Source organism: Uloborus diversus, chromosome 3 (genome assembly GCF_026930045.1).
Source record: "Uloborus diversus isolate 005 chromosome 3, Udiv.v.3.1, whole genome shotgun sequence".
NCBI lineage: Eukaryota > Metazoa > Arthropoda > Arachnida > Araneae > Uloboridae > Uloborus > Uloborus diversus.
The window spans coordinates 3,446,569-3,466,341 of NC_072733.1; the positions used below are offsets into that span (position 1 = coordinate 3,446,569).

Below are 19,773 nucleotides of genomic sequence, written 5' to 3' on the forward strand. Positions count from 1 at the left end.
AGGCCATGTATCTTTTCTTGATATTGGAAGGCCAAGGACTATTAAACCAATTTCTTTACTTGATTCCTTAGTTTTAGCTTGTTTCTTATATTTTGTAATATTTTATAAATAGTACCTTGCTTGCATACGTATTTGATCTTTTACACGATTTCTGTATAGCGTTAGCATAATGTTCAAAATTGGAAATTGAAATACTGCTTTAGTTTTTCCATCTGTATAGTTTTCATGTTAATGCAATTTTGTGCTTTGTAAAATGTACTATTGGTTTTGTTGCATACGCATGTTGGTGGAAAGTAGACAAATACAAAGTGATAAACATATTCATAGAAATTTATTTCAAACTCTCAGAACAAAATATAAGTGATGAGGCAAAAAAAAGGTTAGACAATGATATGATGATTGCTAGAATGACAGTAGTTGTAAAAACCACCCAAGGTATATAAAACGTTCTGTATAAATATATCGTGGAAATGGAATGTTAATGGAATATAATATAAAGCACTTATTTGCACTTAAATTATGTTCATTTATGTAACAGTAAAAATAAATTTAACAAAAAAGATAGCTATTTAAAAAACTCAATCTGAAACGTTTCAAAATTAAGTGAACACAATAACTGGTCCGACATTTATCAGACTTGATAATGTTCAAAACATTATTTATCACACAATATAGGTTAAAAAAAAATATATAAAAGAACTGCAATATAGACAGACAAACAAGAGTAAAAACGTTTGAAATACAGAAATAAAAATCTACCAACTCCTTAAAATATCAAAATATTTTAAAATGAAGTAAAACTCCTTAACACCACCTAAGAAAGAAAAAAAAAGCAATGTACAAGAGATTCTTCTTAAAACCTATGAAACAAATCACTCCCAATATTAAACATAATGAATATTTTAAATAAACATAGTTTGTTATATCTCAAGAAAAAATTTGAGAGATAAAATCATCTAATAATGCAATACAAAGCTTTATTTTCATTATAAGCACCAAAGCATTATTAAAATTGTCATCAGTAACATCTATTCACCAGGTTTTACAACTTTTTAAGAGTCAACGGTACAGAACAATGCTCAGTTTAAGACAAAAAATTACAATTTAACCCTGAGAGAACAGCTCGGTGCTAGAACATGCCCAAACTTTATTACAAATTTGGATACTTGTCAACAGACAGCTGCCCAAACAATAGGTTATAAGCATCAATTAGAACATGGAAACCTGACAAACTACAGACATTGATTACATTCTGTGGTTTCAAGTTGAAGACAGATAACATGCCCAAGATTACACATACAGGAGGACATTCGTGCATCTATGTTTTGGCTGCAAAGAGTTAATATTCCATCTACAAAAAATACTTTAAATGATTGTCAAACTTTTCAAAAGATATTTATTTACAGTATTTGGAATGATACGTAGCTTTTGAAACTGTTCTGATGTTACTTATAATTTAAGCTTTGAACTTAAAATGCCTAGTTACCAACAAAAATCCTTAAAAAACGTCACAAACAGAAAAAAGTACTTTTTCCTGTTTGTGATGTTTTTCTGCACTATAGGTGTCGTTGGTGTTCTGTGACGCATGTGTTTCCGATTTCCATTCCTATTTACTTTGCTGCCTTCCATTTTTTGTTCATTTATCGTTTGGTTCACATTGTGTGGACTTTTAATTTTTCTTTTTTGCATTGATGAAGGGGCTTGCATGTGACAGCCCCGAAACAGCTGTTTGCTGAGTTTTAAACTCTTTTATACTACTTTATTTGTACTTCATACACGTTGTTGTCATTTTTATTCATTCAAGGAATGAGTCTCTCGTTAGAGTTACAGAATAAACTGATGTAACAAATGAAATATAACTCTTTCTTTTATATCCAAACAGCCTGGAGCAAAGGAGGGTCAGAGGGGACTTGATTCAGTTGTTTAAATTTATCAAAATGAATGATGTTAATGGATTAAATTTTAGCACAGAAAGCAGGACAATGGGTCATTGTTTTAAGTTATTTAAATCTCAGGCTAACCTGGAAATAAGGAAAAACTACTACTTTAGATTGTGTATGTGGAACAGCTTATCAGAAGAGGTGGTAATGAGCAAGGAGGTGGGTAGCTTTAAGTGGGCCATTGATCGTCATTGAGGACTAATAAATATACTAGGTCCAGCCTAGTTGGGCCAAGAGCCTGTTGCTGGTTGTCAGATTTGTACTTGTATATATAACTTGAAAGTTTATGGGTTATTCTCCCTGAGACAGGTTAATGCAAACTTCACCTTTAAAATAGATAATGCAGTATTTCAAACAAGCACTAGCACTACATGTTTAGGTATAGTACTAGACAACAAACTAAACTTTGCTGACCATGTCAATATAAAAGAAAAAGGAGAAAAGAGAACTTCGATTACGGAAAAATTAGAAGGTGCTAAATGGGTAAGTGTATAATATACTCTTAATAAATTTACATCACTTATGTTAGGCTCTTATCAAATACGGTAGTGAGGTCTTGATTGCTGCTGCTCATGGAAAAACTGACAATAGAGAAGGTCCTCAACAGAGCCCATTGCATTATTACTGTAGCAGTCAAGACCACTCCAATAGCTGTGATGCAAATCTATAATTACAACCTCCTAATTACCACAGAGATTAGGAAACAGGCTGTTGGCTCATACATTAAAATGAAAGCATTAGAAAGAGTGTAGAGAATTAATGAATGCAAAACAAGCTCCTTAAAAATGCAAGTTTCTTCTAAGAAGCTTGTAACAAACTACTCCATTATACAAGGGAACTGAAGAACTTAACAAGTTGCTGGTTTGCCCTCGACCATGGATATTGAGAACCAGCTAGAAGAAGAAAGACTTGCCAGACACTATATTAAATATGAACTTATTATGTATGTTGCAAAAACAATATCCTTGAACTGAATGGCTTAGATGACACTATGATGCAAGATCATGCTGGAGCCAATGTATACCGAAGACTTCTCACAGTATGCATTGGTCCGATGTTACACGTTGAATTTTCATGCCAAGGTTTTTCTCTTTCATGAACATTGGAAAATCACACGACAAAAAAGTGTCTCACTATTCCAGTCATCTTAGATGACTCTTCAGTTGCCATTCAGGCAGCTGCCACAAATCAGTATAGACTTAGCAAACACTCAATTCCCTCTCCCTTATTTTTCCTCTCAGAATAATTTCATCCACTTTAACTGAATAAATAACTTTCTATCCGAACCTTGAGATCAGAATTAAGTAATACTTCAAAACCTCAAGCTGTACAATGTAAACTCCTGGATTATGTTTTGTCAATTTTCGGAATGTTTTCTCCTTAATTGTAAATATAACATGTAAAATAGTAATATAGTTTAGTTGATAGAAGTTTTGTGTAGTCCTTTTTTCAGGCCTCAGATTAATATGAGTTCAGATATGAGTTTCAGCAAGAATTAACCGACCTACTGATGTAGAAAAGAACAAACAGATTGCAGCATGAAAAAAGGTAAGCCTATTTTTATAGCCTACTGAATTGAAATTTTATATTATGCTATTGTTTGAATGCTATTGTTTGTGAAAATAAGGAAACTCAAACAGTATTGAAATTTAAGCAGACTTTAAACTCACTAGGAAATTCTGGCAAAATCTAAAATGGATTCCTTTGCACATGGGAATCGACGGCAACAAAAAGGCAGGTTCGTTGAATAAGAGATGACCTTTTCAATCACAAAATAACAATCTTATTCCTCTAGATTCACTAAAAGGATACGGTTATAGAAAAAATATTGATACTCTCAAGTCAGTCCAAGCTGTTAAGTCAATGGGAAAATTGTGGGCGAGTGTCCAAACTAGCTGGAAATCATGCTGTCATGGATCCTGTAAAGAATCTGTGGCAAAATTCAGACTAAGGACTAGCCACAACTGCTTAGCAGAACATCTTAACAAACTAAGTAAACTACTCTTAACATTTGTAAATTCTGCAAAGTGGATCCTATAAATCAGAACACCTTCTTAAGTGCACAGGCCAGGTGCAGGCATCCAAAGGCTCAGAGATTAGGAAAAATACCCAAATTATATTGAACTGCCAAAACTCTTATGAACAGTTATTGATTCAGCTCAACTCTTCTCCCTTTCTTGTTTATTCATTTGTATATCATGCTTATCCAGTTTCTTTATTGCATTTCTGTTCCTTGTTTCACTCGTGAAGTATTGAGCTGCTAAATCTTCATGGATTGAGTTCCGGGTAGGCATATGTAACAACAATACAACTTATGGGACAAGTCTTGAAAGAAAATTACCTTTCAAACTGGTTTTGTACCCATATTTCTTATCACAATATAATTTTTTTACTAAAATACTATAAGTATTCAACCCCTTAAGTATGGTTTATACTTATCTGACAACTTTCAAAAGGCAAAAATTTTAATTAACCAGGTTGCTATGGCTGTTACAGAAGCAAATTTAACTAGGAACTTAATTGTTTGTGAATGAATGAAAAGATAACTATGCTGAGCACAATAGATAAATTATATATGTCCTCTCAAAGCATGTTTATTACACTCAATGCATTGGTATTTAACATGTAAGTGTCAAATGAAAAAAAAAAAAAGCTTGAAAGGAATATTTTGAAACTAAATAATGAGAACTCGTACATGGATATCTCTTATTAAAAACCATCTGTTATAGTTATTCAAAATAAGTAAAAAAAAGTATGCCACTGATTTAGAATGAAAATCTCTGCAAGAAAAGTATTTGATAATGTAAGGGTAAGGATTATAGATATATTTTCAGCTGGAACTACAGACAAAAATAATTATTTTTTTCCCCTTCAGTTCCAGTGTTACTAAGTATAGTCTAATGTATTGATTTTTAACAAACTTGAATTAAAAATTAAAGGTTCTTACATAAAATATCAAAATACACCTTAAAATAAACTTATTAACTTACAAAAACTATTTAGGAAAAATTTTCAAAAATAAATCATCAGGTTATTATTTTAGTGTTTTAAACAAGATCTGTTGCAGTTTTCTAACAAAAAAAGAAGGGATATAACTGAAATGTTGATTTCTTTACACTGTCTATCAACATGGTTAAGAAAATGCTTATTCTTGATTTAATGCCTTTCTCTCATTAAATACACAAAATTTTTAGATGTATAGTTAAAGAGCTAAATAAAAGATTGTGTTATGCAACAAATAAAAATTCTCAAAACTATTTGCCTTACATTTCCCCATGCTAAACCATCAGCATTTTTCTGCCTAATACTGCATTGTTGATGTAAGACAAGCGTTAGTCCAAATTCTGACTTTGGAGGGTGCCCTTTTAAAAATATGAGCATACAAATAGGAAAAAGGGCAGTCAAGACAGTAATATTCGGTGATTGAAGTCTGTAAAACATAGTTACAGATTATGTTTGAAAGTGTTAGGGTTGTGATCCTCCATGTCTTTAAGCATTTGTGCTGAACTTTAAACACTTTTAACGTATTATACCTACACTGGTTACGACACCCAGAGATTGCAGTTTCGTCTTTGTTGAGAAAATATCTATTTCTTCAAAACAATCACTTAACACATTCATTTACTAAGCTTCAACTATTTATGAATAAATACAATATCTGAAAATAAACAAGAAAGAAAATTCCCAAACTACACTTGGCATATGCAAAAACAAAATTTAAAACTACTAAGAAACTTGGTCACTTTCTCATTGACTTTTTACAATGCAATAAAAATGAAAGTGAGTTTTGATACAATCCACTTTCTTTCTCAACTGAACAGTGTTAATCCCTTAACATACAAATAAAATCACTTACAGTTACAATAACTCTACAATAAATGTGACTTGACATTCGTTTCCTGACGTCATTCATTTCATATACCATTGTAGATTTTGATGTCTTCAACACATTTATTTCAGTGCCGCCATATACCAGACGGCTCTAGGACGTTATCATATGTCAAGGGGTAAGACTGAGAACTAAAACAATCGAGATGATACATTCAAATTATGCAAAACCATTTTAAATTGTTTAATTAATACATGGTTTGATTATATGAATTGATAAGCGCTTTCCAGAAAACAAAAGTAGGGGAAAATGGGGTAAATCTGGGACCCTAAGGTTTGCAGGCTTCCAGAAATCAGTTTTTAGCGTAAAGGAACAAAATTTCGCAAAAGTATGCACTACTAAACTATTAATGCAACCAGTTTCAAAAACATACATGTTTTTTTTTTTTTTTTTTCAAATTTTTATTATTATTATTATTATTTTTTTTGTAAAAAAGTCATTCTACCCGGTTATGCCCCACTAGTAGGGTAAAACCGGGCAGACATGTTATTGCTTTGGGAAAATAACAATTTTAAAATTTTCCACAAAAATCAAGCTTTACTTAGTAACGTATGTTAACTATTGTCATAACATAATAGAATAAGCATAAAAAGACATATATTGATGAGCTGTCCGTAAATTTAATTGTCTTTACCTTTAATTTTTTGCTGTGCTATAAGGCCTATTGACACACGTCGCAAGTAAAATAGTTATCTTCCTTTTCGGCCCCAGGGCAGCTTTCATGGGCCCAACGACTGCATTGGATCCATCCCTCACCACCCTTGAAGTCCAAATAAAGCTCATTGCAGTAAATGCAGGGAGTATTGTCATCCTCTTCACTGGATTCATCCCTCATTTGCTCTTTCGGTTTTTGTTTTTTTGCATGCTTATTTCTTACGCTTATTTTGGATGCTTCTTCTTTGGACGTCTTCCTTTTTGGCATCTTCATAATGTTGCCTTTTCTTTGATTTGTTTGTCTTTCCTTCAGGTATTTTTTTTCTTCCGTCCATCTTTGGGCCTCTTTCCATCATTTTTCCTTTTCTTTTCTTCTAATGTTGCCTGAAGATGAAGCTTGTATGGGGAGCCCGTCAAAATGAGTTTTTCCCTTTCTCTTGTCCTCCTTCAGTTGTATCTTTCTCTCAGTGTATGGGTGTAATACCCGGTTTTGCCTCGCACATACAGTTTTCATAAAAAATGCCGTCATATGACTATACAGAACGCTACAGACAATTACTTAGAATAATAATGATATTAATTTAATGATTGATTTAAGGTAATTAAACGTTGTACAAGGAGAGCTACATAACTTTACTGTTGCAGAAACATGAACATAGTATAATCGGTCTAGTTTTGTTCAAAAATTTTAAGCAAAACCACTCAAACGGAATTTTCTTCACAGGAACGAAAGAAGTGAGTCTGTTGAGTTCTAATTTAATGGCCACTGCTTCTTCATCAAGGTGGAACATAGTTAATCCCTTGTCCACATGATTGCATCACTTAGAGGCTAAAAGGGAGTACTCGGTTTGCTCCTGACTTTCCGGTTTTACCCCACTTTCCCCCTCTATGTGGAAGACAATCTTGAGTTTTATTACTTTGGGAAACTTAAACATTCCCTTTGATGAAATAAGAGAAAGGTGGCAAACTATATTATGAACCGTGATGCTCAAATTTACATGGAGTATTTTTCCTTTTTCAACTATTAATCAACATAGCATACTACAGATTCAACCCTCATGATCACAGACACACATATAATGTAAACAAGATTCAACAGTTTTCATAAAATCAGAGCTCATAGTTCAAAATTAATTTTTTATTACATGTTTTTATAAAATATATTCAAGTATAAACAATCTTGCTGAACCTCAATAAACCCAAGATATAGGCACCCATTGTGGTTGTGTAGATAATGCATCAATAGCAGCTTTCAGTTCTTCATAAGTTTTATCAAAATTTGAATTTAGAAGTACTAAATCAAAGTATCTTTCATATGCACGCTGCAGCCTGGCACTTTCTTCAACTGTACTTCGAAGATCTTCTTCCTATTGCAATTAATATGATAACGTTATATCAAAAATTATAAAAAATGAATTTAAAAAAATGTAGTGACACATACAAGGCGACATTACTAGATTGCTTGATATCATTAATTAATATCAATGATAAAAATTCACTTGTTGCTTTCATGGATACATGATTAAAAGAAAAAGGCAATATTTTTCTAAACATTTTATCTATCCACTGTATATTAACTGGATTTTCCCTTTTCTCTGAACACTCATGGCAAAGAACAAAAGCTTTCAGATTATGGAGGAGTACATTATAGAGGGAGACCAAATAATGCACAGGTACTCGCCTGGACAATTAAACTGTGCTCAGAATATTGGGGTGTTCACATTAGGGAGTGTTCTGATAGAGAGTTCACTGTATTACATTTCATACCTGAAGAAAGTTTAAAATGGGTGCACAGATACTTAACATTTTTATCTTAATATGCAAAAAGAGAATATTACCAAAATTAAATATCTCTTACATAACACACTTTTAAACTAACCGAAATAAATGCACATTCTATGTTTTTGATTTAAAAAATTTCTGTTGAAACACGAAATGTTTGCGAAAGAAAATCAAATAGTCTTTCTATTTGCAGCCTTTTCGAAGAGATGATCAACAAGATATGGGAGTAACCATTTTTGGATAAAAATATATTTTAGTTGTTTCTAAGCTTATTACACATTTTTTCTAAGGGGAAAAAAAGCAAATTCATGCAAAACAGAAAACTGGACATGTTAAACAGAATGTACACAAAATGATTCAGTCTTAAATCTGCTTAACATTTTAAAAGGAGATCAAATCTGCAGCATAATTCCAACTGTTTTAGACCAAAGAACTTGTTGCTATATTATAGAAAAAACATTACTTTCAGAAATAGCGGAAAATAAAAATTGTTTTCTAAAATTACACTGCTCGACATTGAAAATGCAACACCAAGGAGTGTTCAGAAATTTATGCAAATTTTAGAGTAGAGGTACATTACTGAGTTATGTAAATGATGACAAATGCGCAGCTCTCCGATGCACGTGAAGTAAGATATAAGGGAAGGAACTTGCAGAATGGGCAATATTCTTGTCGTTATTTCTGACTGGAGAATTATCGAAGAAATTTTGCTCTTGTCTTGGAGGATATCTGTAACACGAGAGAATGTCAGGCGGCCGTCAACGAAGACACTTCCAGCAGATAGACGACTTTACGAGGGGTATGGTGATCAGACTGAGAAGGGGAGGTTGGTCCGTACGTCAAATCACAGCTGATACCCACATGGATGCGAGCACGGTGTATCGGCTGTGCCGAAGATGGTTGGAACAATGAAATGCGGCAAGATTGAGGGGTGCAGGGGCAGCCAGAGTGACGTCAGAACGCGTGGATCGACGCATCCGTCGACAAGCTGTAGCAGACCCAAAAGTCACTTGCTCCTCGATTCTGCAGCAGGTGCAAGATACCCTGAATGTTCCTGTGTCAACCAGAACCATTTCCCATCGTTTGATCATACATGGTCTGCAATCACGGCGCCCGCTAAGACTGCCATTGACCTCACAACATAGACAGCAACGCTTAGTATGGTGCCGGACTAGAGCGACATGGTTGACAGAATGGCAAAATGTTGTGTTTTCAGATGAATCCCGCTTCCGTTTATCCAGTGATAGTCGCCGCATAAGTGTGTTGGGTCGACGTGGAGACAGATCTAATCCGGCAGTAACTGTGGAGCGTCCCACCGTACGACAGCGTGGCATAATGGTTTGGGGCTCAATTGCGTACAATTCCATATCACCTCTAGTTCGTATTTAGGGCACTATGACGGTCCAATGATACTTGGATAATGTGCTGCGGCCGGTGACAATCCCTTACCTTCAAGGGCTACCTAATGCAATTTTTCAGCAGGATAACGCCCGACCACACAGTACTTGCATCTGCCAACATGCTCTCCAAGGCACACAGATGCTTCCCTGGCCACCATAATCTCCAGACCTGTTACCAATCGAACATGTGTGGGATGTGATTGGACGCCGTTTGCAGACTCTGTCCCTGCCTCGTTCCGAGGACGAACTGTGGCAAATGGTTGAAAGGGAATGGAGAGCCATCCCTCTGGACACCATCCGCACCCTTATTGACTCTATGCCTAGACGTGTTTCTTCATGTATTGCTGTCCGCGTTGGTCTTACATCCTACTGAGCTGATGCCGTTTTCGCTCTGTATTATGCCTTTCATTTTGAAACTAAGATCATTTATTATTTCTTGCTATCTCTGTCTTTTTTCCAAATTTCATCACTTTCGGACCACTCCTTCTTGGTGTTGCATTTTCAATGTTGAGCAGTGTATATATCTTCTCATAATTTTATTCCTAATTCTTCATAAGATATTTTCTGAATTTCATATGGGATACATACAAAAATGAAGAATTTTAGGGAAAGAGAAAACTGCATTGCTGAAAACATTGTTCTTTGGCACAGTTTGTAATGAAAATAGGGTTTTTTACTTTTGTTAACAGGAAAAATCCCAAATTTGATTTTGATGCATTGCTCTTGCTCATAATCCACCTCTGAGATGTTTTTTAATCTATTAAAACAACACAAATGTTTTAAATGCCAATAAACGATTCAAATCATAACCATACCTAAATTTCCTTTCTAGTTCAGATGTATTACTTAACAACAATTCTTTTCCTGTAAAGATTACTACTTTATGTACAACTTTTTGTATTTTGCTTCCACACACATGAAAAAAAAAAGTTAGCTGAAAGGAAAATATTTAAAAAATTTTTCTACATTTTGAAAACAATTGGAGATTGATCTGAAGATAAAAATTTCAAACCCTGTTAGGGATGCAATAAGCACTAAGCAATATGCATTTCAACACACAGATGATGTAAATGAAATAAGAGATAATGAAAACGAAATAAGAAACACTCAAACACCAAAATTTACCAATTAAAAATAGCAGGGAAGTAGACTAAATTTGAAAATAGAGATTAAGAGAGACAAAAAGTAATCAACTGTGAGGCTACCTCGGGACCATTTAAGTCTTGTTTTACAGCCTTGTTATAGGATAGAATTAAAAATTGCGGGGGAAAATCGGAAAATAGCAAAAATCTAGAAAACTTAAGAGATACTAAGCAGAAAATTGCAAATCACTGAGAAATATCATTGTGGGAAAAACTTTTTTTCACATACAGTTGAGCTCGTTTAATGGAATAACCAATTTTCCACAAAAAATACTCTAATAGGCAGGATATTCCATAACCGGGATCAAAATGGCACCAATGGTTTGGTGCTTTGAAAGTTTAAACATTAAACAGGATATTCTTTTAACCAATATTCCAATAAGCAGGCTCAACTAAACTAATAAAATAACACCGTGCAGCAAAAGAATACCTTCAAAATGCTTCCGATATAATTCTTGCTCATTCTTATGTAAAATGATCCCCCGAATCCATATATGACCACCGTTTTTCCCCTCCACGTCCTACTTTTAGGGAATGCCCCCCCCCCCTTTTTTTCAATTTTTGACAGTTTCATAGCCATTACTTTTATTTAGAGGGGAAAGGAGTGTTATATTATCCATTAACACTCTTCTGAGGGGCTAGAGAGGTGCAAAGATCAAAAGCATGAACATTTGGAGCAAGTTGGGAAACATGGGCGTATTCTAGCCTGAAATACGTTTTTAAATCATCAAAACGGATCCTTTTTTTTTCTAGGGGTTGGTTTTAAATTTGTCTCAAATTTTTTGGCATAAAACCAGAGCATAGGACTCACTCGGATGAGCGCCATATCCGAAGAATTTTTCAGGTTGTAAAAATTTCTTTTTAGATTATTGGAAGCATGGCATTTTGCAAAATCAGAGTTGATTTGTAGATCTTCAGTAAAGAACCTCTCCGTATCATTCAACATAATTCACAGACATGATTAAGATTAAAATAATCTTAAGTATGCTTATAGCAAAGCATTAATGAATATCTATATTTCTGGGGATGCACCCCCTCTATTTTTCTTCATTATATTAAGAAATGATAAACAATGGAATCAGTGTGCCTCTAGATATATATTAATGCATATTTAGGTTCATTTTTAATTATTATTATGGTGGGAATGTAAGTTGCATAACAGGGGAAGGTTCTTTACTGAAGATCGGCGATGTGACTCTGATTATGCAAAATGCAATGCTTCCAAAAATTTTTTAATTTTTTTTACAATGCTCCTATGGTCTGGTTTTATGCAGAAAAAAAGTTAGAAAAAAAATTAAAACAAACCTCTAGAAAAAAGATTAGTTTTGATGATTTGTGAAATATTTTAGGGGGGAATACAGTCGAGTCCTGATTACGCGAGGGATGCATTCCAAAACTCCTCGCGTAAGTCGAAATTTCACGTTGTATAAAAATGTACGTATACAATTTTTTTAAAAACATGTAAAATTCTTCTAGACACTGCTAAATACCCCTTAAACTGCTTTAAAGCATTCCTCAACTATACATTAGAGTTTCTTACATTAAGAACCAAACTTATACTGTTTTTTAAAAATAAAAAAGCCCTTTTATTTATTTTAAAATACTTTAAGATGCACAAAATGAATGATCAATGGGAGGGAAAGACATAAAGTAAAACAAAACGGCATGCACACCAGTATGTAGTAATAATAAAATTCTGCACTATAACAGTACTGTACATTTTTAAATGTGACTGCTTTTTCTTTTCTTTTAGTACAACGTTTCCATTAATGAAAACAGCCTCTTGCAGATCTTATTAATCCACAGTACAAGAGCAGTTTCCATTTTGATAATACATATCTACTTTGCTTACACACTCTGCAAGCTTCAATATAGAAACAAAGTTCTGAACTTTTATGAATAAATTTTTGTTTTGACTTTTAATTGTATGTATAGAAGATTCACTCATATTTATTGTCGTGCTACCATCGACGTTTTGTAGTTGTTCAAGCAGATCGATAATTAATCTGAACCTTTATTTTCCGCAGAAACTTTCTCTTTCTTTCAATCTTCAAACTTTGGATGAAACAGCGCACTAAGGTGTCATAGTATTTCATCAACTTTAATAACTAGACTGAAAAAAAAAGAAAGATGCTGAGTGATTATTTGATGCACTAACAACACAATACGTAGACTAGTTTGGTGCAAGAACTTTCGCTGTCAGTGATGCTAGAGGGATGTAATAACATTCACGAAATCAATATTTAGTAGCCAATAAACGAAGCCGATACTTTTTTCCAAAAACATTCCGTGTTGTCCACGAGGTATTCGCGTTAGCTCCAAATTTCCTTGCTAGTGAAAAAATTCACGTTATAGCCCTTTTGCGTAAGTCGAATCGCGTTGTAGCAGGAGTCAACTGTACCCCCGTCAATTTCCCAACCTATTACAAGTGCTCATGCTTTGGAACTTTGCACCTCTCTAGCTCCTCAGAAGAATGTTAATAGATAATATAATGCTCCCTTCCCCTCCAAATAAAAATAATGCCTATGAAACTGTCGAAATCAGAAATTGGGGAGGGGGGCATCATTCCCAAAGAGTGGGACGTGTATGAATAGAACGGTAGCCATATTTGGATTCAGAGGGTCATTTTACATCAGAATCAGGAAGATTTATCTCAGAAGCATTTTGAAAGTTTTTTTTTTTTTTTTTTTGTTGCATGGAGTAATTTTTTCTCATGTAAAGATAATAGGGCCATTCCACAGAATACAGTCATTTTGTCTCACATGTGACGCCTCATATATTTCATTAAAAATAATACTTAAAAATATTAACAAATTTTTTCTCTTTAACAAATTACAAACTTATGTCTGATATCTTATGCAAAAATTTCATCATTACCCTTTAAATCATTGCCTTTTAATAACATTTATGAACTGTCACATGCGGGACAAGCGGTTGACTTTTTCATGGAATGGCCCATTAGTATCCATTTTTGTCATACCTCATATAATGAAGCCAAACTTTCCAAAGTTCTTGCACGTCTTGATCCATGCCTGCCCAGAGCACGATCAAACTATAAAGAATGCATTAAATACATAAATAAATGTTATACATGGTATATGAATTACACACCAAAAATATCATTGTGGGCGAACTGCAAATTATATTATAAAATTAAAATTAAGAACCAGGTGATTGAAATTTTACCAAATAATATTAATACCCCCCAAATTAAATCCACATTCACACAGTTCTTTTATTCAATTAAATAAACCACAGTACTTTTAAGTAAAGGCCAAGACTTGGTTCCCAATGGCTATGTGGTGACCCAGTTTAATAAGGTGGCTGTGGCTTCCCCCAAAAACTTCTTCAGTCACCAACATTTCCTCCCTCTGCCTCGGGATTGAATTATTTATGATCGACCTACTCTCATCTTTACACAATCCATTTAACGAGAAAACAGTATCCAGCACATAACATTCAGCCCCGGATGACATCATGAATTCAAATTATGGTTGCAATAAAAGTCATTAGTGGAAGCATTAAACGCAATGAGTAGGGTCCTATCGCAATTCACGATTTCAAAAAACCTAATTTGAATTCAAGATCTCAAAATTCAAACTGTTTTTTTTTCCATGAGCAATCACCAATTGCTAACTCTTTTTACTTGACCATTGAATGACGTCGCGAGCACCACTGTCAGCAGGTGTTTTTCCTCTGGTCCTGGGCCTCCAATAACAGCACTGTCTACCGGCATATGCTCCTCTTCGGCGGTTGCGTCCATGTCCCACATACACAAGCATACCTACACACATACACACACAGCACATATCCAGACCAAATGCCTACATACACACACACACACACCCTTACACTTACATACTCACGCGCCTACATACACGCATAAGCACTTGTAATGCGAAAGCATGATTTGAATTCAAAATGTCAAACATTAATTTTTTTTTGAGCAATCTCAAAATGCTTCTTACCCACAGGACTCGGCCGATGCTACCAAGAAGAAAACATTGGCCCATCGGCCTAGAAAAACATCTAAATAATGATGTAAGGCATATGTTTTCTAGAAAAGAAGGGGGAAAACCTAACTTTTATTTATCTATTTTTTACTGCATAGTTAAAAGTAAGTACATTATATGACCCAAAGTTAGGCAGCAACAGGGCCAACACTAAATTTTGGATTTCGGAGCAAGCTGAATTTAGGGTCACTACCGAAATTTTTCAACACGCATATTGAAAAAGGCGTTCCTTGTAACGTTGAAACGCGTGTCTGCAGTAATCTGCAATTTATGCTTTTTGACGTTGTTATTTCTTACTTTACTTTAGCAAAGGTATTTATCTTAAAACGATAACTAGTCAGAAATCAAATTAAGAATGCTTTAGATGTGTAACAAAAGTTTCCACAGCCTAGAAATATCAATAGTTTCAAAGTTATTGAGAAAAAAATTAGAAAATTCTAAATGTGAGCTAAAGTAGCCTGTGTTTACGGCACTGAATGCTTTAAAAATGTTTAAAACCTACATTTAGGCCATGTTTAGTAAAGTGTTTCTATCGGAAATTTGAAACTAAAAAAAAAAATCGGCCATCGGCCAACTTTGAACAACTGGTATAGGCCCATTGGCCAAAAAGGGCTATCAGTCGAGCCCTAATTACCCACACTTGATCAAAGTTGATTTTGCTTTTATTTTTCAGATTGCCATGACAACGGTTGTTTTTTATATTTATTTAGAGAGCAAAATTTCTGTGGTCATAGTAATAAATTGTCTGTGGTTCAATTTCATTCATATGTTTTTCAGGGCTTAACTCAAGCAGACTTTACATTAAAAAACAGGAGGGGGGGAGGGAGTTGCGTAAAATCGCATTTTTTTCTGGAATAAACACGTACATAGATGAACTTAAACAGCAAAACTTCACAAATTTCCAGATTACTAATTCCTATTATTTGAAATTGTCAGGAAATAAAAATGAAAAATGTTATATGCTGTAAATAACCTTTATGATAAATGTACTGGTCATATTTTTTTTTTTGCATCCTAATCAGCATTTCTTTATTTATGGATATGCTTTGTATTACCTATTATAGAAAAATCATCAGTCAAAACATGACAAGTGCAAATTTCTTGGCCATTTCCATTCAATTCCATTTGTAGAGACAAGAAAGCTAATGGGTAGGGTCCTATCGCAATTTGTGATGATGAGAAACATAATTTGAATTTAAGACTTTAAAAAAATGCAAAATTTCTTCTTCAGAATATGATATTATTGTCATCACTTCAATAATGTGCTCAAAACTGGCTACTTCATATAAATTGTAGTTTCTTGTAGATTTTTAATCTTTTAATTATTTTAAGCAACAAATTCAATTGAGGCAGTGAGAAGCAAAGGGATGTAAGTGGACATTTTCAAGTTTTCAGTAAAACACGTTTAAACATAACATCCTAGGTAGGCTTTCATTGAAATATTTTTCTAAATCATGCTGTATAGCAGCAACTACCAGCAAGGGCGCCCATATAGGGGGGTAAGGGGGGCTCGATCCCCCCCCCCCTTTGAAATCAGAACTTCCTTGCTTTTAATATTTTTTTCTTTGCAAAAATGTAAAAACATTTCTTCTCCAGCCATTATTGAATAAGTTATCAAAAATGTCAAATTTTAATGACTCTAATCTGTCCTGAAATCAGTTTCCACGGGGGGAATATCCAGCTAAACAACGGGGGAAATATTTGAGCCCCCCCTTGCAACTTTGCATATGGGCGCCCATGACTACCAGGGCTACTAATTCCATCTCTTGCCGCAAGACAGAGAGGTTCACCTACCATGTGCACTGTTTATCTCCAAATTTTAAATTTTGCCACTTACATCCCTTTGCTTCTTACTGCCTCTATTATTTAAATTTTTCTCATAGTTGCCATGCCTGGTCATTTGAAAAACAGAGGGGGATAAGATGCTTAACTGTCTAAGCTTCTAAAAAAAACTGGATGTTTAGCACAATGCAAACTGTTGAAAATAATGTAACACATGCCAGAAATAAGATTTTTTTTAAAAAATTGTTTTCTAGAAAGGGATGAGATTTTATCTGCCAAGTTGGAGTTTGGGTTTTAAACTATTTTATTTAAAATGCAGTTTCTTACCGACTTTCAATTTATTTACTTATTCATTTTTGAAAATGAAAAAATAAGGCCTATTTCAACTTAAATTTTTAAAATGCATTTTTATGTAAATTAAGAGGTGTCAAACAATTCCCCTTCAAAATGTGTAAAGAGTTTTAGTTATTTACTTTTTTTTGTGAAAGTAGTAAAAACTACCCCCCCCCCCCTTTCATTTTGTACTTCGAAGCTCTGTGACCCTGGTGGCCACTAAGTTTTTGGGTCTAGTAGCCACTTATAAAATTTCTGAGTCTTGATTTTTACTTTTAAGGTAAAAAGTATGTAAGAAAAGAATAAATACCACTGTGCTGAGAAACAACAGGAAAAATCCAATGTGTTTTAGCACAAATAAAGATTACTGAATACATATGTTTCGGGCTCTCCAGGAATCCCTTTTTCAATTCAAAGTTGTGAGCTTTTGGATGTAAAGACATCTGGTAAAAGAGTGAGTTTTTAATGGATGTCTTTACATCCGCACAACTTGGAATTGAAAAAAGGGTTCCTGGAATCCCCAAAATATGTGCATTTAGTAATTTGCTTATTTGTGCTAAAAAACGGATATTTCCTGTAATAAATAATACATAGTTGTTCAATTAAGCAACTTTCAACCTCAGTTTAAAATAAGAGTTCTAGAATCAACAAAAAGTGTAATATCATAAGGAACATACTATTTGCAACGAAAATTGTACATTAAGTTTCCTTCTTAAGTGGAATGAAATGTAAATATCTGATGTTATGTTGCATAGCTCTATTCCTTCTTTAGTTTAGAAAATGATTATTTCTATTTTTTCTCTAAAACTCAGTGTTTATTTAATGACTTTACTCTGTTTCTTTGTCTTCATGCATCATTTTCTATATTTTTTCCAAGAAATAATCATAAAATTTAGGCACCAGCAGGGATTGCAATACCAGCAATTTTACATTTTCGTAATACTGGTATTTGCTGAGAAAAATACCGGTATTTTGGGTATTAGCTGAAAATAATAAATAGTTTTAATTCAAGAATTTCCAATTATATAATTAATAACAGAATTTTTAAAGAAATGCAAAGTAGTCATTTTCAATTAACTACAACAATATATAAATGACATATATTTTACTCATGATCATATACCAGAGAGGGAGGGGGATAAAATTATTTATGTATAATTAGTAACTTACTGTAAGATTTCTGCTGCTACAATTCTGACTTCTTCCAGAATCAATATGCATGTGTCTTAGCTGATCCACTGGAGGGGCAGCAATAAAAACAACATAGGGCATAAATTCTGACGTCTTCAGATATTTTAGAACCTGTATGTTACATTAAAATTTATGGTTAAAAATAAAAGAAATAACTGCTATAAAGAAAAGCAAAAATTACTTATGCGTATTTGGTGTTGATTTTGTATGGCATTAAAACTTAAAATGAAGTTAAATTTAAGTTTCACAACTTTTTCCGCACAATTTTTTCAAAACTAAGTTCTCATTTTGGTAAGAATTTTTTTTTTACATCATACAAAATACCTCAATTAAAAATTTAAGATCAAAACTTTTTCAAACTCTCTCCCTTTCCGAAGAATTTCTGAACACAAAAGCTTTCCAATAAAATCAAAAAACAAAATTGAATATTTTTCAACTTGACTTAATTCCAGCTTTTTATCTACACTCACAATTAACTTTTAAAATTTTCCCAAATAAAATCAGTCTTAAATTGTTTATTTTCAGTAAATGAGATCAGATTGTTTTTTAACAATTCAAATTTTTTCCTTCTAGTCTAAAATAAGGTTATATTAAAACAGTAATAATTATGAAAACAATCGACTTTAATTTAAAGTAATGATTTCCTTTTTTTTTTTTGATTAAACAATAAGGTGGCTTTATAGAAGTACCAATAAAGAGTCAACTGTTTTCAAAATTAGCAGCTTGTATGACCAAGTATAGAAAGACCTTAAATTTTTGACAATGCTACATATAATTCAGAAATATTTGATTTTTACACTGGATGAGAAAAAGACAAAGAATTTAAGGATTTTACATTTTTTTAATCCTAACAAGTGTACCATATTCCACTTTTAAACACAGGGAACAATCAGCACTCACAATAGGAAAAATGTACAGTGAAACTTTGGTAATATGACGCACTGATAACTTGATTACCCCGGTAAGTCAACATTTAATTTTCTTATGGTTGGCCCACTGCTAATATCAATGGGTGAAAACCTCTCAAACTTGACACACATTTGCAGGAACCGCTATAAGTCAAAACAATTGCTATTCTAGTTCACCTTTTGCCACCAACATCCTTTCACATTGAACTTTTTTCAGAATTTATGCTGCAGTTTCTAAATCAGTCAATCCTTTTCTGGAAAGCTCTTTTATCCAGGGGAGGCAGCCACCATACTCTGTGCTATTAGTGCAATTCTAAAAGGCTAGGAAAGGGTACGATAAATGTATGTACCTAGTGGAGTCATCTAGAGAAAGAAGGTACCATGACATGCTTTTCAAACAAGTGTGAGCCGGACTTTTTAGCTTTAACAAATCTGACAGACAAGGCTTTTATCTCTTTTAAAAAATTATGGAATTATTCCTCATGAGGTAGTCAATTATTAGTGATTTTATTATGTATTTTTCGAAAAAAGAAAATTCCTTGTGAATGTTAAGCATTAGCAAGTAAGGGATACAGAAGCTCTTCAGGAATTAAAATCATTATTCTTTTTTAAATAACGCCAGCCAGCGTCCTCTCGGACATAAGGCACCTTGCAGCCCAATACAACAATGATGTAGTAACAGAGTGGGAAAGCTCTTTGAACACGATATCCTTGAGCAAATCAAGAAAGAACGGGGCAA

General features: G+C 33.6%; 1 protein-coding gene across 4 annotated transcripts in view; it reads right to left on the reverse strand.

Moving 5' to 3' along the window:
• Positions 1 to 314: 314 nt before the first annotated feature.
• Positions 315 to 19,773, reverse strand: part of LOC129218146 (protein PALS2-like) — a 188,473-nt gene continuing 169,014 nt past the window's right edge. For 3 of the 4 annotated variants that reach the window (XM_054852361.1, XM_054852359.1, XM_054852362.1), the window contains 3 exons: positions 18,106 to 18,237; positions 13,788 to 13,859; positions 315 to 7,850 (listed from right to left, as the gene is read on the reverse strand). In XM_054852361.1, the coding sequence (XP_054708336.1) occupies positions 7,674 to 7,850; positions 13,788 to 13,859; positions 18,106 to 18,237 (381 nt within the window). In that variant the 3' untranslated portion in view covers positions 315 to 7,673. Of the gene's footprint in view, positions 7,851 to 13,787; positions 13,860 to 14,775; positions 14,865 to 18,105; positions 18,238 to 19,773 lie in introns of all 4 variants that reach the window. The other variant, XM_054852360.1, reaches the window with a different exon arrangement.